Source organism: Lynx canadensis, chromosome A3 (genome assembly GCF_007474595.2).
Source record: "Lynx canadensis isolate LIC74 chromosome A3, mLynCan4.pri.v2, whole genome shotgun sequence".
In the NCBI taxonomy this organism is placed as follows: Eukaryota; Metazoa; Chordata; class Mammalia; order Carnivora; family Felidae; genus Lynx; species Lynx canadensis.
In genome coordinates, this window is record NC_044305.1 from 27,382,350 (window position 1) to 27,406,435 (window position 24,086).

The 24,086-nt window shown below is 54.5% G+C and overlaps 1 protein-coding gene across 1 annotated transcript; it reads right to left on the reverse strand.

The window, feature by feature from the left end:
* Positions 1–15,223: 15,223 nt before the first annotated feature.
* On the reverse strand, positions 15,224–21,139 carry TCF15 (transcription factor 15). Its single transcript, XM_030308995.1, has 2 exons — positions 20,621–21,139; positions 15,224–15,648 (listed from the first exon to the last, which is right to left on the reverse strand). Exons 1-2 carry the CDS (start codon positions 21,137–21,139, stop codon positions 15,574–15,576), a joined length of 594 nt encoding a protein of 197 aa, XP_030164855.1. The 3' UTR covers positions 15,224–15,573.
* Between the last annotated feature and the right edge of the window lie 2,947 nt (positions 21,140–24,086).

Genomic DNA, 24,086 nt, shown 5'->3' on the forward strand with positions numbered 1-24,086 from the left:
CAGGCTCCGAGCCATCAGCCCAGAGCCTGACGCGGGGCTCGAACTCACGGACCGCGAGATCGTGACCTGGCTGAAGTCGGACGCTTAACCAACTGCGCCACCCAGGCGTCCCTAAAAATATGTTTTAAAGCTTTTATTTAAATCATTAATTTATGAGGCAACCAAGTCCCTCGCTTTTTTTTAACGAGTGTTAAAAAGCTAGTTCAAATGAGAACCCAAAGAGATAGATAGATAGATAGATAGATGTGCAAATGAGGGATGTTGAAGTTAATACGCTAAAGATGTGAAACTCTTTTCTTCCAGGAGCGCTGGGAGGGACACAGGTCAGTTGCGCCTCGAGCAGATAAAATCTATCTGTACTTCTTTGCACAAGAATTCTTCGTATTGCTGTCAGTCTTGTCACAACTTACGGAGATGCACAATAGCTCAAAGACAGTGACAGGCATGGATCACCGTAAAATCCGTTAACCGGAAATGAGGTGAAGATAATGCATAACGTGTCATAGGATATCCAATAATATGCATATACATATACCTCTATATTTTTTAATTGTAATTTTAATTTTTTGCCATCTCAGAGCCTTTTAGAATTTTCCCTGATGTGAGTCAGACCTGGGCTGGGTACTGGTAACACAGAGGTAAACCATACATACCCAGTATCTCCCTCGGGGGAAGGTTATGCTATTTCCCTTCTGTTCTAATAGTCGGCTGGAGGGCTGGGGTACAGACAGCGGCTGGAAGCCAAACTAGGTCTTTCCCATTTTTGTCTAACAGTCAGACTATAGAAGCACTTTGTAGGCTGAGAACAAACAGGGCCCCTCTGTCTAGTTCTAAATCCCCAAATAACTGAAGCCTGAGCCTTTCCTGTAAGTTACTGACTCCTTAACAAAACAACGCTATTTCTTACTTCTGCAAAACGACGTCTGAAAATATGTGATTAGCTTTGCAGATATAATTATCAGAAGAGAAAATTGCTCCTTTGTCTACTTTGGACAGACTAATCCTTGGTAATTTGTTTTCCCTCAAAATATCTGTTGTATTTTTTTAATGTTTATTTATTTATGACAGAGAGAGACAGAGCATGAGCGGGGGGGGGGGTGGGGGGCAGAGAGAGAGGGAGACACAGAATCCGAAGCAGGCTCCAGGCTCTAAGCTGTCAGCACAGAGCCCGACACGGGGCACGAACTCACGGACTGTGAGATCATGACCTGAGCTGAAGGAGATCGCTCAACCGACTGAACCACTCAGGCACCCCTGTTGTACTTTTTTTTAAGTTTATTTATTTATTTTGAGAGAGAGAGAGAGAGAGTGAGCCAGCACATGCGCACAAGGGAGGGGCAGAGAGAGGAGCAGTGAGAGACAGGGGAGAGAGAATCCCAAGCAGCCTCAAGCCCAATGCGGGCTCAAACTCATGAACTGTGAGATAAAGACCTGAGCCAAAACCAAGAGTTGGACGCTCAACTGACTGAGCCATCCAGACGCCCCGAAAATCTGTTGTATTTTTTATTTGGTGATTTTTGGTTCTAAAGCCTGGAACTTCTTGTAAAACTTATTTTTGGGTAAACTTTTATTTGAGTTCTAAATGTTGTTGTCTCCGAATTTTCTTGAGCGAAAACGACTAAGCACAGGGGCGCCTGGGTGGCTCAGTCAGTTGAGGGTTCAACTTCAGCTCAGGTCATGATCTTACGGTTCGGTTCATGAGATCGAGCCCCATGCTGGGCTCTGTGCTGACAGCTCAGAGCCTGGAGTCTGCTTTGGATTCTTCTCCCCCCCCCCCCCGCCCCTTTCTGCCCTCCCCCTGCTTGTGCTCTGTCTCTCTCACGCTCAAAAAGAAACATTAAAAAAATTTTTAAAAACCCAAACAAACAACTAAGCACACCCACAGCAGGTGAGGTAATTGCAGATTGGTGCCAGCGGTGTGAAGTAAGTGGTGCAATACAACAGAGACGGACTTGGGAAGAGGGTAGGATTGCTTTAGGTCAGGGGTGAGCAAACTTTTTCCGTAAGGGACCAGATCGTAAATACTTTAGCCTTTGAGGGGCGTCCAGTCTGTTACAGCTCTCGACTCTGCCACTGTAGTGAGAAAGCAGTCATAGACCACGTGTATGTGGATGCATACGGTTATGTTCCAATAAAACTTTATTTACAGCAGCAAGTGGTGGGCCAGATTTGGAATGCGGGCCGTTGTTTGACGATCCCGGAGTTAAATGACGAGGTTGCGCAAGGCTTTCCTGGGAAGATGATGTTTAAGATGAAACCTGAAGCATAAGAGGCTGGCATTCTAAGTAGAGAGGACAGGATACACAAAGGCCCTGAGGTAGAAAAGACTTGGGTATACCTGAGGAACAGTAAAGGGGCGGGTGGCCAGAGGTGGAGTGACTGAGGGAGAGTGTGGTAAAAGAGGAGGCCAGTGATGTTGGCGGAGGCCAGGTCGCACGACACTCTGTGGGCCACGGCAAGGAGTTTTGATTTAGCCTGATGGCATCTTCCATTCTATCCAATGGAAGCTATTGGAAGGTTTGAAGCTGTAACTCTGGCTGCTGTGAATTGGAGGGGATGAGATAGAGGGGGGAGACTAGCAAGGAAGCTAGAGTAGCCATTTGGGCAAGACAGGAAGGCAGAAGGCAAAGACAGCACTGGAAATAGAATGGATCCAGGCATTTCGTAGGGATTCATCGCAGCCAAAGTCACAGTGCTTAGCACAGGGCTCGCCATCTGTGGTTTGTGCTAACGCTCATTGAGTTTTGATGAGGTCACAAGAGTGAGTGAGTGAACGAATGAATGAACGAATGAACTCACAAGGCCTCGCATCAAGTCAGCTCACAGAACAGGTGCTAATAAATCTCCGTTCGTATTATTCAACATTTGAGGAAGTCACGGATGAATGTGGTTCAAAAAGCAGAAAGGGGGATGTTGTGAAGAGCCTCATTCCCACTGAATTTCCCATCTGTTTGGTTCAGACCACCTTTACGCATCTCTGATCTTTCCAGAGTTTTCTTCAGGCAAATTTATGCCAATGAAAAAAATACATTGTATTCCGCTCCAAGGGACGGGACAGCCAGGTCGACCACTTCCGGAAGAGTGGGTTGGGGGTGTGACAGGTCCCCCCTGAGCTGCTGCTAGCGGCAGTCCCACCTCACTGACGAGCTACAAAAGCCCAGAGCAAGAACCTTCCTCCCTTTCCAGTTTTCCTTCAACTTGTTATTAAGGAGAAAGTCTCCGTTGAATGCTGGTGTGTTTTTAACACCTCTCTCAACACTTACTTCCCGTTTTAACAGAGCGCAAGCCTCCACCTCCCAGCTTTCAGCAAGCAGCCGGATCTGGCAAGAATTTAATGACATTGTTTTGTTTTCATTGTACTTATTTTTATGGTTACCTTCTATTTATGGCACGAGATACTGGCTTTCCATTTATGGAGGGATCCAAAGTTCCCTTCTGAAATGAATATATTTACGTATTTAAAAGAGGATCCATTTAAAGGAAAAAAAAATTATGTAACTGGCAGCACAGGTGATAGCCAGACATGGAAAAAATGATAAAGAGGGACGTGATGGGCTGAGAAGGAGACGAAGGCTCTCAGGCCAAATGCCTCTTCTCCCAGCCCCTATTTTAACAGAAAGGACTTTCGAGGCTCCATGGGGGGGGGGGGGGAAAAGAAAGACAGAGCCTTTCTCAAGGTCACACCAATGACATGGACTGAGAACTAAACTTCGGAGCCACCTCCGGCGGGGACATGATGTGCCAGAGTGGTAGGGTCGGGAGCGGGTCCTCCAAATCTGGCCAAGTCACAGACCGAGTGCAAACAGGACTCCGTGTCCCGAAGGAGAGGAGGGAAGCACGGAGTGTTCATCAAGCGCCTTCCGGGTGCTCGACTCTGCCCCGGAGGCTGGACTTTGCCTCGGGGAACTCACAGATTCAGCGAGAAGACCCATCCTGCAAAGAATAACCCAAGTTCCCAAGGGCAGCGGGGCAAATGCTCCAACGCAGGCATTGCTAGTGACAGCTGAGGCCTTGGCCTGCCCAATGGCTATTTCCCCATTTCCTTTTGGAAAACCACCGCTCCAGGCCAGGCAAACCCACATTTGTGGCAGAGGTGATCACGTGACCGGGCCTGGCCAATCAGAATGCTTTATCCCTCTGGCCGCTAGGGCCAGTGGCTCCAGGCAAGCCAATGGGGACCTGCCCCGGGACTTTTCGCTGGAACTGCTAGGGAAAGGGCTCACTCTAAAGGCGTTTCTGATAGGATAACTCGTGATCCAGAGTCGCTGGCCGCCGTCTTTGCTGCCACAGGAGGAGAAGCTCTCTGAGAATAAAGCTGACGTTGAGGAAAGCAGGGGTGAGGGACGGGGAGAGAGCGTTCTAATGATGTCCTAAGATAACTTGCATTCGGCCACGGAATCAGTGCCCTGAACTCAGTTCTGGAAACCAATAACTTACCTTTTTTTTTTTTTTTTTTCCTTCCCCATTGGCCCCTTTGAGCTAGATTTCTGTTACTTACACCACGAAAGACCTGGCCAATTCCAGGCAGAAACAGTATCTTGGGCAAGTTGCAGGGGGCGAGCCACTGGGGTGATGATTTGCTTGGGAATCCTTTCCTGTGGAGGTGGGATGGGAGCAACGTTTTGAAAACTGAAGAGGCTTTTGATGCCCAAAGAAGGAACATTATTTCCAGTGAGGGGAGCAGCTTGGGCAGAGGGTGCTCAGGGGAGCACTGCAGGGCACAGTTCCATCAGGAGGAAGAAGGAGGGGTGGACAAGTGAGGGAAAGAGTCTGGCCTGAATTGTGCATGATGAATAGATAAGTAACTTATCTGTAGTATCAGGCAGCAATAATTTGTGTCGGGTGGCAATAACTTGTGAAGAAAAACGAGGGCAAGTAAAGGGGCTAAAGGTTGGTAAAGAGCTGGTTTGGGCCGATGAAAAAATTCTGGATGTTTCTGGTGGTGATGCACAGCATTGTGAACGTACTTAATACTACTGAACCCGTACCCTTAAAAATGGTCAAAACGGTGAATTTGTATGTTATGTGTATTTTACCACAATAACAATAAGAAGGATTGGTGGAGGGGTGCTCTTGGAGCTAGGGTGGTCAGGGCAGGCCTCCTGGAGGAAGAGGCATTTGAGCAGCGATCCAAATGAAGGGAATTAGCAAGCCCTGAAGATGCGGTGAGAAGAGCATTCCAGGGGGAGGGAAACGAGAGCAGAGGCCAGGAGGCTGGCGTGTGCCTGCTGTGTTGTAGGAACTAAAAGGAGACTGATGTGCCTGGAGCCCAGAGAGCAAGCTGGGCGAGGGAGGGAGATGAGGCTCCAGGGGTGGCGGGAGCTGGCACGCCAGAGGGAACTTTGGATGGGGTTGTAAGGGCGGTGGGAGGCCGGTGCAGGGCTGGGCAGGGGAGGGACGTGAGCTTTCCCAAGGCCCTGCAGCTCAGGACCAGCGCACCTGGCGGTCCACAATGTCCAATCTCAAGCCATGGGCACACCACAGCCGGGAGAGGTGTCTTGGCGTTATTGTGTCCATGGGCCGGGTTTCCGGAAGTCCCTGAACCCCCCACCAAGCTCAGTTGCCCATGAGTATTTTGGGGGGAACAGGTCTGTGGCTTTCATCACAGTCCCAGAGGGGTTCTTTTTTTTTTTTTTTTTTAAAGCAAAGGATTTTTTTTTAATTTTTTTTTCAACGTTTTTTATTTATTTTTGGGACAGAGAGAGACAGAGCATGAACGGGGGAGGGGCAGAGAGAGAGGGAGACACAGAATCGGAAACAGGCTCCAGGCTCTGAGCCATCAGCCCAGAGCCCAACGCGGGGCTCGAACCCACGGACCGCGAGATCGTGACCTGGCTGAAGTCGGACGCTTAACCAACTGCGCCACCCAGGCGCCCCCAGAGGGGTTCTTAATAATCCCTACATTTAAGGGGCTCTTCTGCTTGCAAAGGAGAAAGATGGGGAGTTTTTGAAAAGTGTACCGATGAGGCCCAAGCTATGCTTTTAGAATTACCTTGGCTGTTCATTGCAACATTAGTCATAAGAGAAAATATTGGAAACATCCTTAATGTCCACCAAGAGTGGACCCGTTAATTATATTGCGCTACATCCGTCCACAGAAGGGAATACGATGCAGCTATAAAGACGAAGGAGAAGTCTCTTTATGCACCCATATGGAATGAGTCCAAGATGTATTTAAAAAAAAATTTTTTTTTAATGTTTATTTATTTTTGAGATAGAGACAGAGCATGAACGGGGGAGGGTCAGAGAGAGCAGGAGACACAGGATCGGAAGCAGGCTCCAGGCTCTGAGCTGTCAGCACAGAGCCCGACCGGGGCTTGAACTCACAGACCATGAGATCATGACCTGAGCCGAAGTCGGAAGCTCAACTGACTGAGCCACCCAGGCGCCCCTAGTCCAGGATGTATTTTTAAGTCAATGAAGCAAAGTGCAGACGAGACGGCATAATAAGCTTCTATTTATGTTTTTTAAAAGGGGGGCAGAAGATTACAGATCTAGGTTTGTTTCTATACGCACAATCTTTAGCAGTATTCACAAGAAAATAGCCAATGTAGGGGCACCTGGGTGGCTCAGTCGGTTAAGCGTCCGACTTCAGCTCGGGTCATGATCTCACGGTCCGTGAGTTCGAGCCCCGCGTCGGGCTCTGTGCTGACAGCCCAGAGCCTGGAGCCTGCTTCCGATTCTGTGTCTCCCTCTCTCTCTGCCCCTCCCCTGCTCATGCTCTGTCTCAGAAATAAATAAAGATATTAAAAAAAAAAAAAAAAAGAAGATAGCCAATGGAAACCTTACCTCATATGGGTTTTATGAAGATGAAATGAGTTAATATTCTATAATTGCTCAGAAGAGTGCCTGGTATGTAATAAGTGTTGGAGGAGATTTTGTTGAATAAAATGGGTGAGGGGCTGTCTCAGGGGACCGAAGGAGCAACTAAACGTTGGGAAGAGACTTCACTTTTCTTCACCCAACGCTCTTGGGCGCCTTTCGAATTAGGTACCGCGGGCCAACATTTCAATTTTTTTTTTTTTTGTAGTTAAAATTAAATGTATCTAGATAGATAAAAGATAATCTGCGGGGGTCAGAGCCTGGAAGGAGGTCCCGCCCAGAATCCCCGGGAATTAGCTGGAATTGGTCAAAGGCTACATTGTGTGGTGTGAAAATCAGGACGGGAGGAGAAGGGGGTGGGGGTGGGGGTGGGGAACACCAAAACGCCCACGCCCCAGGGCCCACTATAAAAAGCACATTTAAAAACACCAGACTGGAAACGTTTTTTTATTATTATTATTTTTTTAAAATAGCCAAAGCACGTCCCCCCAGGAGGCGTGTTGCAGCTGCGGGCCTCGGCAGTTCCCAGGTGATGTCAGTCCTGGCCAGGCGCCAGCCGCGGCCCCTTGGAGACGGTCTTGGTGGGTTCAGCTTGACTGTTTTTCCTTCCTGAGACTTGAGGACACCTTCCTGTCTCAAAGAAAGCAGCCTTTCCAGGGCTTTCTGAGAGCCACGGGCTGGGGGGCGGTGGGCCTGGGCTGAAAGGGAGGGAGAAGCAGGGGGAGGGGGCAAGGGAGTGGGGAGGGCCGCCTCAAGATGCAGAGTAGTGAGAGCAAAAGAGGGCCCAGCGGGGCTCCCTTACCCATCTCACAGGGGGCGGGAGGGGGTGTGCTCCTTGGGGATCCAAGGCCCGCCTCCCGACCCCTTCCTCCCCCGGCCCTGGCCGCTGCCTGGGGGACCTACTGGGGTGGGGTGGGGTTGGGGGGCAAGAGACGTTCCCACGGAGCTCCCAGCTGGTCAGGCCTTTCCTCTTCCCTAAGCTCTGGGCCCATCCCGCTGTCTTCTTTGGTTAAAGGCTTGTTGCCAGTATCTTCTGAGCTTCCAGGCTGCGTGGGTTTTCTGCAGACGGCTGAACCACAGATCGGGGTTCAAGGCCTGACTGCGCTCCCAGCTGTGTGGCCTCAGGGGAGCCACTGCTTCTGTGACATGGGTGAAACGGCCCCTGCAGCGTGGTGCGCAGACTGCGGGAGACAGCCGGGTGCCTCCGGGTCCTGGGGCGGCGTCTGCTGAGCACCTGCTTTGTGCTGGCACCGCCGATGCCCCTGGGGATGCTGCAGCGCGTAGGGTGCGGTGGGCAGAGGCCCTGGCCTGCCTCGAGATCTCAGCTGTTAGCCCCTGGGCAGGAAAGGAGGGAGGTTGGGGGGGGGGAGGGGCTCTGGACCCTGTGTGATCTGGGGGAGCCACGAGGATGACAGCCCCTGCCTCCCTGCGGCGGGGAGTGTATACGAGTTGCTGCGCTCGAACCGCCTTGGCGCTCTGTCAGCCTCGGCTATATTCTTATTCTCCTCTGTCCACCATCGCTCGCCTGCGTGCCTCACTGAGCTGCTCTGGGTGCCCGGGGCGGGGGGGGGGGGGGGGAGACGTATCAGGGATTATTGGGTTAAGTTCGGGGGGGCCCTGGGACCCACGGGTGCCCCATCATTCATCTGCTGCAGGGTGGGCTGGACAACTTTGCAGAAACTTTGACACCCGGCAAAGCCTTCTCGGGCCTCAGAGCATCATCCCTGTCTCCTCTACGCTCTTCCAGACTCACACAGCCCCCCACGCCTTGAAAGCACGCGTCGTCACATTTTTATTCGCTCCGAGCCTGCTTTTTTTGATAGACCGTGGCCTCCACGACGGGGGGGGGGGGGGTGGGAGGGGGGGGCACAACATCTGTCTTATTTGCTGATCGCCCTGGAGCTTCGCACGGTCCACAGAGCGGTTCAATACACGTTTGTTGATTGACTGAATGACTGACTGACAGGCCGAACCACCCACCTTAAGCTGGTCTATGATGGTAAATTCTCTCCTATGCCTCCCAGTGAGTTGTACCTCCTCTCTGTGGCTCAGGCCATGGGATCTGGAGCCAGACATCCTGGATTCACATCACAGCTATGCTATCACCTAGCTGGGGAGCCTCGAAATTGGTTTCCTAGACTGTGAAGTAAAGATGATCACAGAACCGGGGCGCCTGGGTGGCTCAGTCGGTTGAGCATCCAACTTCAGCTCAGGTCATGATCTCACGGTTCGTGGGTTCCAGCCCCACGTCGGGCTCTGGGCTGACAGCTCGGAGCCTGGAGCCTGCTTCGGATTCTGTGTCTCCCCCTCTCTCTGCCCCTCCCCTGCTTGCATTCTTCTCTCTCTCTCTCTCTCTCTCTCTCTCTCTCAAAAATAAATAAAATATTAAAAAAGAAAAAAAAAGATGATCACAGAACCTACCTATGCAGGGGTGTTGGTATGGATTAAGCGAGGCCTTCTGCGGAAGTCTCTCAGAGCAGTGCCTCGGACTAGTGAGCCCCGTCAAGGTCACTTCCTCTCATGCTAATCTCTGCTCTGGGATGTGTCACCAGGCAATGAAAACAGTGACTGGGACACATGGAATCTGGTTCTGACTCATCTCTGACTCACTGGGTGACATTGGGGATGCGCCTTGCCTGCTCTGGGCCTCAGTTTCCCCACTGGTGGAAACTCCAAGGAGATGAGCTCCGGAGGCCCTTGCACTGAGACCCTCCAGGAGTCTGTGTTTAAACCTCTCCAGTATTGGGAGCATGAGTACTACCAGGGAGCCCGTGGAAGAGGCAGATTCTGGGACCCATCCTGCGCAGGCTGGACCCTGGGGTCCTCTGAGGATTTCACCCCTGAGACAGGGGTGAAACCTAGGCTGGGCAGTGCCCTTTTCTGTCTTGTTCTGGAAGCCCGGGTTCAGTTGGGGTCCTATGGGACCAGACACACACCTGATGAGGCCATGGAGGGCAGCCAGAACACTTGGTTCAAATCCACTCGCTTAACAGCTTCCCTGTGACCTTGAACAAGTTCTTTAACCTCCCTGCATCTCAGTTCTTATCCACAAAATGGGGCAATAATAGCACGGCCCTGTAGAGTAGGCTAAATGGATTAACTTATGTAAAGTACACGGACCAAGGATCCATACGTAGCAGGCTTTCAAAAAGTGAGGCATTTTTCCAAGCTCGGAAGCTCTGGGCGTTAAGAAAAAACAACTCCTGGGGCGCCTGGGTGGCGCAGTCGGTTAAGCGTCCGACTTCAGCCAGGTCACGATCTCGCGGTCCGTGAGTTCGAGCCCCGCGTCGGGCTCTGGGCTGATGGCTCGGAGCCTGGAGCCTGTTTCCGATTCTGTGTCTCCCTCTCTCTCTCTGCCCCTCCCCCGTTCATGCTCTGTCTCTCTCTGTCCCAAAAATAAATAAACGTTGAAAAAAAATTAAAAAAAAAAAAAAAAGAAAAAACAACTCCTGAATTCCACCAGCCTTCCCTCCTACAAGGTCAGTTTGCCCCAGTCTACAAAGCCTTTCTAGTCCACCATATGCAGAATGTGCTGAGATGAGGAAAACCAGGGCCCAGAGAGGGGGCGATACCCAGCCCAGGTCACACAGGAACCCTGGCCAAGCTAGCCCAGGCCAGGGTTCCTGCTTTCCAGCCGGTTCACCCTGAGCGCCTCCCCAGTTTCCAGGCCCTGCTGGCCTGCCCTCTGACCCTGGCCCCCTGGGAGCCTGATCCCAAGCCCGTGGGGTCTGCAAGTCTGGTCTGGATTAGACACGCTGAGAAGTAAACGCTGGCCCCCCCAGCAGGCTGCCAGGCGGGACCCGTGCTCACAGCTGCTGAGGCTCACAGGGACATAAATCATGGTGGCAGGAGGCTCGGGGACTGGGACCACCCTAGCCTCCCAAAGGGCACAGGGGCCCGAGAGTCACGGGCAGGGATGCCTGGGTCCACCAGGGGTATTTTCTGTCTGCAGCTGAAGTAAGGGCGAGTCAGAGGGGGCCAGGAGACCGTTCGGCAGACCTCATATCCTCGCAGGCCAAAGCCTCAACTTCGTTTTAGCTTTTCATTCTGCAATCATTTCCAAACATACAGAGGAGAGGAAAGTGGTGCACGAAACTCCAATACGCCCTTTACCTGGATTCACCACCTCTGAGCACTTTGCTATATTTGCTGTATCCTTCCCTGGCTCACAGACGTTTTTGCGGAACCATTTGAGAGTGAGTCGTCTACATCGCGTTCCTCTACCCCTCAACCATACTTCAGGGTGTCTTTCTTTCTTCCTTCCTTTCTTCCTCTTTGTTTTAGTTTGAGAGGGAGAGGGGCAGAGGGAAGGAGGGAGAGAGAAAATCTTTAAAAACACTTTTTTTTTCATGTTCATTTATTTTTGAGAGAGACAGAGACAGAATGCGAGTGGGTTAGGGGCAGAGAGAGAGGGAGACACAGAATCCGAAGCAGGCTCCAGGCTCCGAGCTGTCAGCACAGAGTCCGACGCGGGGCTTGAACTCACGAGCCACGAGATCATGACCTGAACCGAAGTCGGACGCTCAAACGACTGAGCCACCCAGGCGCCCCAGGATGTATTCCTTCCTTCCTTCCTTCCTTCCTTCCTTCCTTCCTTCCTTCTTTTTTTAATGTTTATTTTGAGAGAGAATGTGAGTGAGCAGGGGAGGGGCAGAGAGAATTGTAGAGAGACCATCCCAGGCAGGCTCTCACTGTCTGTGTGGAGCCTGATGCAGGGCTCGAACTCACAAACCGTCAGATGATCCTGGGTCGAAATCAAGAATCAGATGCTTAGCCAACTGAGCCATCCAGGCGCCCCCCCCCCCCCCACACACAGGGTGTATTTCTTAAGCACAAGGATATCCTCTTACATAACCATATGGTTAACAAATTCGGAAAATGTAACATTGCTACAATACTTTTCTCTATTGTTCTTATTCCGATTTTGTCAACTGTCTTCTGTGGTATATTCCCCTGCAGTACAGGCCTCAGCGCAGGGTCACGTCCTGCATTTTGTTCTCCGGGTCTCAACTTTTGATATCATATGCACATGGGGTAGAAACACACAGTAGCCGGCGACACAGACGTTCGACCCTACATGTACGTCCTGTAAATTGATATTTTGGTAAGTCCTCTATTTAATGTTCTCATGATAATGCATTGTCTTTGTGACTGCGTGTGGGTGCTTAAGAGTTGACCTGCTACAGGGACGCCTGGGTGGCTCAGTCGGTTAAGCCAGCCTCCGACTTCGAGGACTTCAGACGCTTAAGGTACAGTTCGTGGGTTCGAGCCCCGCGTCGGGCTCTGTGCTGACAGCTCAGAGCCTGGAGCCTGTTTCAGATTCTGTGTCTCCCCCTCTCTCTACCCCTCCCCTGCTCATGCTCTGTGTCTCTCTGTCTCTCAATAATAAATAAACGTTAAAAATTTTTTTAATGAAAAAAAAGTGAACCTGCTACATACACCATACTTTTTGGAATTCTGTTTTGTGGTGTTTTTTAATCTAACAGGAGCCTCATAAAATGGAAGCAATTGGGCTAATGAAGGGAGCTTAATGCAATGGAGGAGCCCTGGCTGGAGGAAGGGGTACTGCACTCTCAGTCCTGCTCAGATCCAAATGCTGGGCAACCGTGGTCCATTGCTGCCCTTCTCTGGGCTTTGGTTTCCTCACTGCCACCGGCAACCCCTGAGGTCTTTTGCTTGCAATTGTGAAGTTAGGGATGGGAGCCCTGTGTATCGAGGAAGGATGCCTGGGTTCCTAGTGGCCCAGCAGGGCCAGGGGCTTTCTGGGAGACCCAGGCAGGCTGCTCCCTCTGTATCGGCTCAGTCTCCTCATTGTGAAATGAGGGACTATGAGATCACGTTCACGCGGTTGCTCCTGGTGTCTAAGAAGGCTTGAGTGGAGAGTGCGACCTGAAATTTAAGCCTCCCCTTCAGGGTCCCACACGGCCTGGCTGAAGTTGGTCACCGCCTCGACCCTCGGTTTCTTTTCCCTGAACTCCTTTGCTCCTCTGGCTCCAAGCTGGCCGTCGCTCAGGGACCCTTGGGGAGCCTGGCTGGGCTGGCCCATCCCGAGGGGGGGAAGCGCATGCATTGGGGGTGGGGATGTTGAGCAAGTGTCCCCTCCCCCCGCCCCCCAGAGGTACTGGCCCACGGCTATGCCTTTTCCAAGTCACATGTGTTGGGCTGGCCTCGCAGCTCACCAAGGCTCGGGCATTAATTCTGCATTACCCAGGAGGGAGGCTCCGGGAAGCCCAAAAGCTGCAAAATGCACAGGACAGAGCACTCTGCAGCCATGAACAAGTCCAAAGTGGCTCTGTACGCTGAAGGCTTTCCAAGACGTAAGGAAATTCTGTTGTGCAGAACACTACGTGTCCCAGGCTCCCACTCGTGTGGGAACACGGTGTGCGTGTGGCTTGCCTACCTATATGCCAACTGTTTTCTGCAGGAATCCCGGAGACCCTGGGATCCCCGGGACCCAACCCCAAGAGGAGGAGCCCGAGGGAGGTATGTACTTTTCACTGCGCACTGTTGGATTCAACTCGAATTCCTCGCCCAGTGCGTAAGTGTGGTCTATTAAAAACTATCCAGCAAGGCAAAACGACTGATTATCATTCTGTCCTATATTCGTGCTGGTTAGAGATTGGGCAGGGTGGCGGTCGGGCAGTTTCTCTGGGGTCACCTGGCAAACCTGGTGGCAGAAGTGAGCCTCCAGCCCAGAGCACCCAAGTGTCTGCTTTGTCCCCGCTCCCAGGTTTCCTGCCATTGACAAAGTCACAGTCCTTTTCCTATGGCTTTGCCAGGGGCTGCCTGGCCCGGGCCCTGGGCAGACACGGGGAATGCAATGTGCTTTCCTAATTAGCTCCCCAACTGGGAAGCAGGACCGCACCGGGACAGGACAGGCAAGAGCAGTGTCCTGAAACACCAGGGAAACGGGGGAATGGAGTGAGGGTGCTTGGGAAGCTCCCCCAGGCGGGACCGCAGCCCCTTAGGGCCCTCCTTCCTCCACTTCCCACACCAAAGAGGTTACATGCGGTGCTTTTACAGCCACTCCAACCTGGACTGACCCCCTCGTTCTCCTGGGGCCTCCGTTTCCATCTGCGAGGCAGGCAGGGTGGGCGTGGCTCAGCGCCCGGCACGGAGAGGGCGCCCAGGAACCCGTGGATCTGCAAAACGGCAGCCCCACGTCAGGCCCCATCAAAAGGTCAAGTGCGGTGGGTGGCAGGGCCCAGTGGATCCGAGCATAGACTGGCCAGGCTTCAGTCAGTAACCGCTCATTACAAGTGCTTGTTAAATACGTTCAAAAAACAGGCATGAGTGTACCCTGAGGAAAGGAAGGGTGGCTGCCTGGCCCTTCGCCTCACCTGGCCCCCCCCTCTCTCTCTCTCTCTGCCTTTCCCTCCCTCCAGCCTCCTGAGCCTCTCTGATCCTGGCCTCACAGGGACAGTCCCAGCCCAAGAGCCAAGCGCACCTGGTTCTACTGACCAGCTGCCTCCATCACCATCTCGGCTGAATCCGCGAAATGGGGCAACAGCAGCCTTCACCACGCGGGGCCCTCTGGGGCACAACCGGGACCTGGGGGCTGGCCCTCCAGTGGGGCATCTCCAGGCCAGGGGAAGGCTTTAGGGGTGGACGGACCTCACATCACCATCCTGCCACATGCCTTTGGGTGTCACTGGCCCCCCAAATCATCTCAGCTAAAACAGGGGTAAGGATATCTCCCTTAGCACACGCTCCCTGTCTGTGAAGACACGGAGAAGGGACGGGTTACAGTCTAGCACATTCGAGTGGAGTTACGTAGCTACTAAAGGAAGGAGGCTACCCTTTACCTTTGTGTGCTGACTTGGGATGACAGCCAACGTAGATCAGGAAACAGAGTGCAAAGGAGCTGAAAGCAAGGACGACATGCTACTGTTTGGGTAAACAGTGGAAGAAAGTATATACATACATATATATTTTTTCTGCATTTGCTTGGTTATTCATAGGGAATGGGACATCACAAAATCTGGTGGCCAAGGCTGCCTGCAGCGGGGGAACTAGTGGCTGGGGGACACGAGGGAGGGGAACTTTACCATGTTTCCTCTTGTACCTTTTGACTTGTGAACCATGTGAATAAATACATCCCTTATTCAAAAATAAATACATTTAACATTTCTTGCCAACCACATCAGACAGCTAGTGACTGTTCACGAAGACTGTGGGGAAAGTTTAGTCATTCTGACTTCCGGAGAGGGGTCCTCCTGACGTCCCCCCGGCCCCACACCCTCCAGGGCACAGGGGAGCACCCGCGGCATCTGGGCCTCTGTCAAGGGTCTAGGAGAGAGGCCACCTCCGACCTCTGCTGGGAGTCCCCCTCCCCCATTCTTCAGATGGGAATATCTTTTATTTAAAAATACTTTTTTATTTTAAACCCACCAATTCTCTCTCTCTCTCTCACACACGCGCGCACACACGCACACACACACACACACTCATTCACAGATATGCACACATCCTCTGTCACCAACAGTCTTTGTTTTTCCAAAAGTTCTGCCTTGTCTCTGACCAGCTAGGGCTGGGACTGGCTGCATGGGTCCTCGTGGCTCTCTGGGGTGTGGTGGAGATGTCCCAGGGAGCCTGCCCACAGGGTCATGGGCCCAGACCGTGGTCCTCAGGTCCCAACACGAAAGAGGTTTGGGTTGGGCTCCTGGGGTCTTCTCCCCTGTTCAACCAGCGGCCGCCCTCTGGCCTCCTTCTCCGGGGTCCTGCGTGAATAGCTGCCATAGGGGTCTAGGCTCATCTCCGTGGCACTCGGAGGGGGGCTACCCCCCTCACCTTCAAGCAGCTGCCCCCCAGGTCACGACGGCCACCCTGCAGGAGGAAAGAAGTCCGATCAGGTCACCATGAACGCTGGAACTAACCTCTGTGTCCAGCACTAGGGGACCTCGTAAATAAATCACAGCCGCACAATAAACTTCTCCACAGCAGAAGGCAGAAGAGACTCCTCAGGACTGACAGGGAATATTGGAGAGATAACATCATTCAAGGACAAAGGCAAGAACCGAGTGGATGTTCCTGTGTGCTGAGATTTCTGGAGAGAAGGGCATAAGGGAAATTGCTAATGGGTTTCCTCAGAGGAGAGGAATTTTGTGAGGAGGCAAGAGGCAAGATGGATGGGAGGGAGACTTTTTTTCTTTTTTTAATGCTATGTAACGTTTTACCTTTTTTTTTTTTTTTTTAATGTTTTCATTTATTTTTGAGACAGAGACAGAGCATGAGCAGAGGAGGGTCAGAGAGAGAGGGAGACACAGAATCCAAAGCAGGCTCCAGGCTCCGAGCTGTCAGCACAGAGCCTGACGCGGGGCTCGAACTCACGGACCGTGAGATCATGACCTGAGCCGAAGTCGGACACCCAACTGACTGAGCCACCCAGGCGCCCCACATTTTACCTTTTTCATTTCTTCCCCATGTAATTTGTTGTTTCTTTTTTTTTTTTAATCCAATACATTTTAAATCATAATATTTTACATTTACAAACAAACCCCACAGTGGATCCTCCCCGCTGCCCCATCGTCCACCCAGTGGCTTACTCATCAACCTTCAGAAGTAGACTGTGGATTTCTGGCCTCCCTAAGGTGTTCTCTCCACCAGGAACGTGCTCTCTGGTCCTGTCTCCCTGGGAGGGCTTCTCTTCCTGCCACTACCCGGCACTTCTGGGGACATTCTACCAGGATAAAACTCAGAAGGGGACGGCGGGGTCTCTTTTTGTTCCCCATCAGGCTGGGGGCTCAGGGGGTGGTAGGGAAAAGTCCTTCGCTCTGTAGCCCTGAGCCTGGTGTGGAGCAGGCACCGACGAATGCTGCTTGAATCAGTGGTGCCCACTGGAAGATGGGCAAATGATGGCAGCCCCCGAAGCCACCTGTCCCTCACCCTGCGGGGGTTGTCCCTACCCGGTATTGTGAGGTCTGACACGTGGGTTTCATCCTCACTCTAAGTCAGTGAGGTCATGGGCATTAGAGCAACCCCTCTGTTGAGGCTCCCGCGGTGGAATGCCTGGCCCAGAGGCACCCAGCCAGTTGGTAAAAAAGCCGGGCTAGAAATCCATGTTGTCCGACAGTCAGTTCTGCTTCCAGGACACGTTGGTATCTGAAATCCCACTGCAAACGCTCACCCCACCAAGCCTGGCGAGGAGATGGCAGGACAGGCATCTGTGTCAGCCATCTAGAGAAACAGCCGACCATCTGGGAGCTCTGCCCCCTGTCCCCTCCGCCCCTGGGCCCAGGTTGGGGCAGATCCATCCAGATGTGAGCCCAGCCTCCCTCGAGGCTCTCCGGGCCCAGGGACAACATGTTCATTCACAGGCAGGGCTATTTTGAGGGCTGAGGCCACCGTCCCAGCAGAGCCTGGGGCTTAGGCTTCTCACACAAATCTGGCAGGAGGGGCTGAGAAAGGGGGACAGGAGTGGGGAGGAAGAGGGTGTAGCGTGCTGGGGGGTAAAAACACTGGCCTCTCACTCTTTCACTCTATTTCCTCGGGACGGGCAGAGGGGTTTTTTTTTTGGGGGGGGGGAAGGGGGAGGGACTCCTCTACCCCAAGTCTGGCAGGCATGAGGAGACCCTGGTCTCATGATAACGCTGGGACCCTTCCTCTCCCTGAACTTCAGTGTCTTGTCTATGACGTGGGGACACAGTGATTCTACTGCCGCCCCAGGATGCAGCGTCATGCAAATGCAGCTGTGAAGGAGACTTGCAAAGTGCCAAAAGCACTTAGAAGGGCCCTGACTAGGCCCCAGCTTCTCTGTCCCCTAGGAACTCAGCGCCCAGGGCTCTGGGAAGCACGGTGGTTAGGAGCTGGGCCGGAGTGAAACAGATCTGGGCGTCAACCCCCGCTCTGCCTCGAACTACCTGTCAGACCTCAGGCAGGTGCCTTCACCTCACTGAGCCTGTTTCCCCACATGAAACGTGGAGGTGCTGTGAGGACCGATTATACGTATTTATAGGTGAAGCCCTTAGCACAGCATCACGCACACCCCAAGTGTTTAATAGGTGTTCACAAGTGGGGCGCCTGGCTGGCTCAGCCCGGTAAGCGCTTGACTTCCGCTCAGATCGTGATCTCGCGGTTCACAAGTTCAAGTCCCGCGTCGGGCTCTGTGCTGACAGCTCAGAGCCCGGAGCCTGCTTCGGATTCTGTGTCTCCCTCTCTTTCTGCCCCTCCCCTGCTCATGCTCTCTCTCTCTCTCTCTCAAAAAATAAACATTAAAAAAAATTTTTTTTAAATAGATGTTCACAAGTATCATTATCAGCATCACCTGGTAACGGTACCCCCTGCCCCACCACCCGCCGGGCCACGTCAGCTCCCGAGCTGCTTATGCCAACTGGGGAGCGCCTTCCAAGATGATATTATCCAGCTCCACCCCCAGGTGACAGAAGGGAAAATGGGAGAGACAAGAACCCCACCCCCATCTCCTACTTGCTATTTCCATCACAGAGGGCCACACCAAACCCCTCCTTAAACAGAAAGATGCTCCAGAGAACAGGGTGGTCCACGGTGACCCCCACCTCAGCCATGTGGGAGGGAGGGGCTCAGAGGAGAGTGGCAGACTCTGGGTCTTGGAGCTGTCTGGCCCCCAAAGCTCAGAAGGGAGCCCCTGCAGTGGCCCCACAAGACAGCCAGCTTTCTTTCGGTGGAGCCTTCGAGGGGCCAGAGCTGGCCAGGATCGCCCCTCTCGCCTAATCCCAGGGGAGCCTGTAGGGATGAGCCTGGCTTCTGCAGCCAAATTTGGCTAGGTTCTTGGTCCTGTAGACAGATCGCAGGGAAACAGGCAGACCCGGGCAGCGTCCCTGGGATCCATGGGATAGGTGGAAACCAGCAGAAAGAACTCCCCCACCTGCTGTTGGTGTTGGGGCATATGGTAGGCACACCCTCTCCCCTGAGGCCTGCCCTTACAGTCCCCCACCCCGACTAACCTTTCCCACTTCCCAATCAGGCAGGCCTGAATCCGAACCCTCACCTCATCACGGACGGCGTCTCCGAACCAGTGACAGCATTGGTAGGCAGGTGGGGATAACCAGAGGCCCTCCCTCCCCCACTGCCACTGAGGGGCTTTAACCATAATATGTGAAGAGTGCTTAGCACAGGAAATCAGTGCCCAACAAGGCTGCCTCCCCTCTGTGCTCTGCCCCTTTCCTTCTCTACGTCAGGCATCCTGATGCCAACTCTCGAAGTGCCCTGTCCCTAGAACACCTTTCCTTACCCCCTCACCAGCCTTGTCTCTGTTCCCAAGCATCTGTCAGGAGTTCAGCCCCTGGCTGGGGGCACCTTCTGGGCTCTGACAGTCCCTTGGTGCTCCGCCTCCCCACCAGGAGAGTGCAGCGTCCCTGTCTCCATGCCCTTGGTCTGGCCCTGCCCCTGCACTGGGAGATCCTGACTGTGATGGGTGGGGACCCACAACCTGCTTCTCTGGGAATGTTCTCAGGGCCACCAAAAGGCGACTGTTGGGTAGATAAGGCTGGATGAACTGAATGAACAGGCGAAGCGCATCACCGTGGGCCCAGCCAGCCCTTCACATCTGGAGGCCTGAGGCCCACCTGGCTTCCCCTCCCAGCCTGGAACGCTGACCAGGGCCCACGGCTGGGAGCGGCAGGGTACAAACCAGAGCCTAAGAAAACTGACTCAGGGAATTTGAAGCAGCCATGGGGGTGAGCGGCCAGACTGGGAGTCTGATGAGTCAGAGGAGGGTGGTCTGAGGCCAGGACCCAGAGGCTTCCCCAGAACAGAGTGAAGCGGGGGACCCAGAGCAGCTGTTAAGAACCGAAGAATGGGGGTCTCAGAGGCCTGGCTCCAATCCCTCGCGGCCTTTCACTTTCCAAAAGGCTGTGGGCCCCTGAGGGGCTCTCCCAGTCTCCAGGACCGAGAGGGAAAGATGAGGGATGAAGCGGGCTCCTTGGGGCCCAGGCAGGAGGAGAGCCAGCTTTCAACCAGGAGAGCCCCCAGGCAACCTGTGCCGCTACCCAGCCCCCCTCGCCCGCTCCCAGGCTGGCTCTCATCCTTGTCAGTGCGCGTGGGATGCACCAGCGCGCGTGGGACTCCACCTCCGTCTAGCGGACTCAACAATGACTCTGCCCCACACTCCATCCCATTTGGGGCTGGGGTGCCCTCAGGAGACCCCCCGTCTTCACTCCTGCTCATCGCTGGCTGCCTCAGAGTTTTAGCTGGGGGTACGCGTCCCTTTTGCTTCTCAGTCTCCTGCCCTCGGGTCAAGTCTTAGGATGCGGGACCACTACTTTACTGGGAAGGGTAGTTCGGGGCAACAGGCACGCATCGAGCAACAGAGCCTGCATCCCGGTTTCCCAGGTGAGTAACTGTGGGCATGGGATCACACCCCCCCAGCCTCGGATCTTCATCAGGGATAAAATGGCCAGAATAACTACCTGCCTGGCTGAGTTCTTGGGAAGGTGAAAAGGGACGAGGAACGCACCTCGCACACAGGAAGAGCCCATTAAATGATGGCCTTTGTGACCATTTCCTCACGCTCTTTCCCCAGCACACCTTCAGGGAAAGGGGTGTCTCTCAATGAGCAATGTCTGCTCTCAAAGAAATGCCCGAGCTCTGGGCTCTCCTGCACCACTTGTGTCTGGGGGACTTTGAGCGAGCGGTTCTGTTCCATCCACACCAAACCCTGGGCTTGGAGCGCAGCACCCCCCCCCCCAGCCCCCCGACGAATTTCCTGTCGCTTCCCCCTCTCTTCAACTGGGGTCCCTGCTCCTCTTCTGCTCCCTAGGAGGCCCCGTCCCCCCGCCAACCCCTGCCCCGCGGCCACAGTCCTGGGGCTCCGCGCACTCACCCCTTTGCGCTGGTTGCTGAGGCAGAAGGTGCAGATGGAGCGCGGCTGGCGGCCGCCGTCGGGGGCAGCGGGGACCGCGCTCTTAGCACTGCCCGCCGCCCGGAAGCACGGCTGCCCGTCGTCGGCCGCGTCCCCCAGCAGCAGCACGTTGGCCAGGTGTGCGATGTAGCTGGACGCCAGGCGCAGCGTCTCGATCTTGGACAGCTTGCGGTCCACCGGCTCGGTGGGGATGAGCGTGCGCAGCGCCGTGAAGGCCGTGTTCACGCTCTGCGTGCGGTCCCGCTCCCGCGCGTTGGCCGCCTGCCGCTGTCGCACCACCACCACGGGGCCCGCGCCGCCGCCCGCCCGCCGCCCGCCCCCGGGGCCCGGGCCGCGCCGCGCCGCCTCCAGGCCCTCGCAGCAGCCGAACGACTGGTCGGACGCGTCGCTCTCGCTGCGGTTCTCCTCGTCCTCGCTCAGCAGCCGCACGTCCGGGTACAGCACGTGCGCGCCGACGGGGCGCAGCAGCGCGAACGCCATGGGCGCCCGGCCGCGTCCCTCCGTGCGCCGCGTCCCAGCGTCTGCCGCGCCCCGCCGTGCGCTGCCGCGCGCTCCCACGGCCCCGCCGGCCCCCGCCTTATAGCCGGGGAGGGGCCAATCACGAGGCCGCCCCGGCGGGGGCGGAGGCCGCCGCCCTGGCCAATGGGGAGGCGCCCGCCGCGCCCCGGCCAATGGCGAAGCGCCCGCGCCCCCGGTTCCCCAGGTTGAAAGCAGCCCGCGAGCTAAGTGACCCGCCCTGAAGGCTTCAGTCCCCGCCGGCGAGCGGGGCGAGGGGCTGGGGGGTCTGGGGGTTTGGGGTGGGTGTGCCCAGGTCTGGACCCTTTATCCGCGGTCTAGACCCGCAGGGGGACTCTCTTGGCTTCAGTTTCCTCGTTCCGAAAGAGGATTGCAGAGAAACTAGCCTGGGGTTTTCCCGCCTTCACATTCTAATACTGCGGTTCGGCAACTTTCGTTTGTGTAAGACTTGGGGAAGGGGGGCTGTTGACAGGACAGATTCCTGGGTCCCCCCCCGTTCTGATTCAGCAGGTCTGGAATGGGACCCAGGAATCTGCATTAGGGTGGTGTCCACGAAGAACACGTAGAGAAACACTGGAATCTTTCCAACTAAGGATTCCACAGTGTCACATCCTTAACAGCAAACTTAAAAAAAAAAAAAAAAAAAGGCGAAACAAAAACAACACAAACGCCAGTAGCTTCATTCATTCATTCATTCATTCAACAAGTATTTCTTGGATCCCTGCTATGTCAGGAATGGTTTTAGGTCTGAGAATAGAGAGGTGACCAACTCTGCCCTCATGGAATTGACATTTTGGTTGACGTCCTACTGTGTGCCACCCACTGTGCTGAGTACTTTACTGATCTTTACTGCTCCTTGCTGAAGTTGTGGGGGGTACCCCCGACCCCGATTTACAGATGAGAGAGCTCTGGCCTTCAGTCTTAACAAGAAGTGAGTGGAGCCATTAGCCCCAGCCTGTGACTTCACTATCACCCCTGTCCCACTCCCCCCCCCCCCACCAATAAAATGCAAATTGCTTTCCAGGGCGCCTGGGTGGCTAAGTTGGTTAAGCGGCCAACTTCAGCTCAGGTCATGATCTCGGGGTCAGTGGGTTCGAGCCCCGCATCGGGCTCTGTGCTGACAGCTCAGAGCCTGTCTTCGCATTCTGTGTCTCTCCCTCTCTGCCCCTCCCCCCCAAAAACTAAAGTAAAACATAAAAAAAAAACTTTTTAAAATGCAAATTGCTTTCCTACACTCCCCACAATCCCACCCTGGCTCCACATCCGCGCCCCCCTCCCTCTTTGGAATGCCACCACACACATGGTGGGGGGGAGGGAGACACTACTGTCTTCCCTCATTGCCTTCCTTCCTCCCGGGAAACCTAGATTGTTCAGCCTGACACATTCTTCTTCTCTGGGGCCCTGGGAAGAATTACTGTTGATGGCGGGTGGGGTCCCCATGTCGTGCCCCCTGCCCAGCTCCATCCTGGGGACCTGCCCAACCAGTATGGCTTGGCCTTGAAAATAACTTCTTCTTCAACCCTAACGCATCTGTGTGGTGGACAGGGCACAGGGAGTGAAGACGAAAGGTTCCTAGGTGCCTTTGGGCTTGTTTTCCTTTCTGGGTGATGCCTCCCAGCTCTGCCACACTGTGCTTTCCTGGCTTCCCTCACCCAGGCCAGAATGGGGGAGGGGAGCTCGAGGGTTTCCCTTGGCTGCTGGAAGAGCCGCCCCTGAAGTCCTCAAACTCCCCCCCTCCTCTCCGCCCCCCCCCCATGTCAGGGGAAGTTCTGTTCTCACACCTGGCTCCTCCACCCCTCCTCATTTGACCGTGACCCCAGCCAGGCTGGGCTTTGGGGAGGAGGAGAAGGAGCCTGTGCGGCCCCCTCCCCACAGGGCCAGTCCCACACGCAGCCCCAGGCCAGGCTGCTGCTTCCTGAGCCGATGAGTTATTACCGGGAGATTTCCTTCCCTGTCTGCGCCTCCTCACAGGGGCTCCCGGCTCCCTTCACTTTCACTTTCTCCCCCTGCTCCCCCTCTCTTCTGCTCTCAGTCCTCAGGCAGCTTGAAATTCCTCTGTCCAGCCCCCTCCCCATTGCAGCTCCTGGTTGGAGAAGCCAACCGGGGGCATGAACCGGGCCCGGAAGCCGGGGAGGGCTTACTTGGTAGGCTCATTCATTCACTCGCTCCGCAGGCAGGTTTTGACACAAGGGACCCTGGGAGTAAAATAAAACCATGAATGAGACTGAGCTGGGCCTTCTGCAGCCAAGAGGGGAAGGCGAGCTGTAAACAAAGAATTCCAGGACAATGTGGTAGGCGCAAGCTGGGCTCCAGCATCAAAGAACCCCGGGTCCTGCTCAAGGGTAGCTGCCTCTTGGAGTCTCCAGTTTCCTGCTCTGAACACTGGGGATAACAATAGCACCCATTCCGAGGGCTGGTAATGGTTCCGTGAGTTCATGCCAGTAAAGCCGGGGCCTGGCACATGTCGAGCACTCAACACGGGAGAGGACGTTGTGCTGAGGTTGTTGGGGGCCTGGGGGACGGCCCCAGATAGAGGAGCAACCCAGGACCTGCAGCTTTGACTCTGTTCTCAGCCTCGCCCCTGGGAGCAGCGATGGGGCCCTTGCCACATTCTCAGCTCACACACAGAAGGGGCTCAGCTCCTCCCATCCTCTGTCCTCTGTCTCCTGGTCCCCTGCTCCAGCCATACTGGCCTCCTCACCACCTGTGGAGCCCACCTCTGCCTGGTATGCCCCACCCCTGGATATCCCCATAGCTTAATCCCTCACTTCCTTCCAAGTCTTCACTTAAATTTCACCTCCTAAGGGAGGGCTCCCCCTCCCCCACCGCCCCTCACCGCTCCTACCCCCTCCAACATCCCTGTGGCTCTCCCTCTCCACCTTATCCTGATCTCCTTCTCTCCATAGCATTT

Coding starts and splice junctions, on each gene's coding strand:
- TCF15 (XM_030308995.1), bottom strand. CDS start 21,139: ATGGCGTTCGCGCTGCTGCGCCCCGTCGGCGCGCACGTGCTGTACCCG. Junction 15,649..20,620: donor TCAGCAACCAGCGCAAAGGG/GTGAGTGCGCGG, acceptor TTCCTCCTGCAG/GGTGGCCGTCGTGACCTGGG.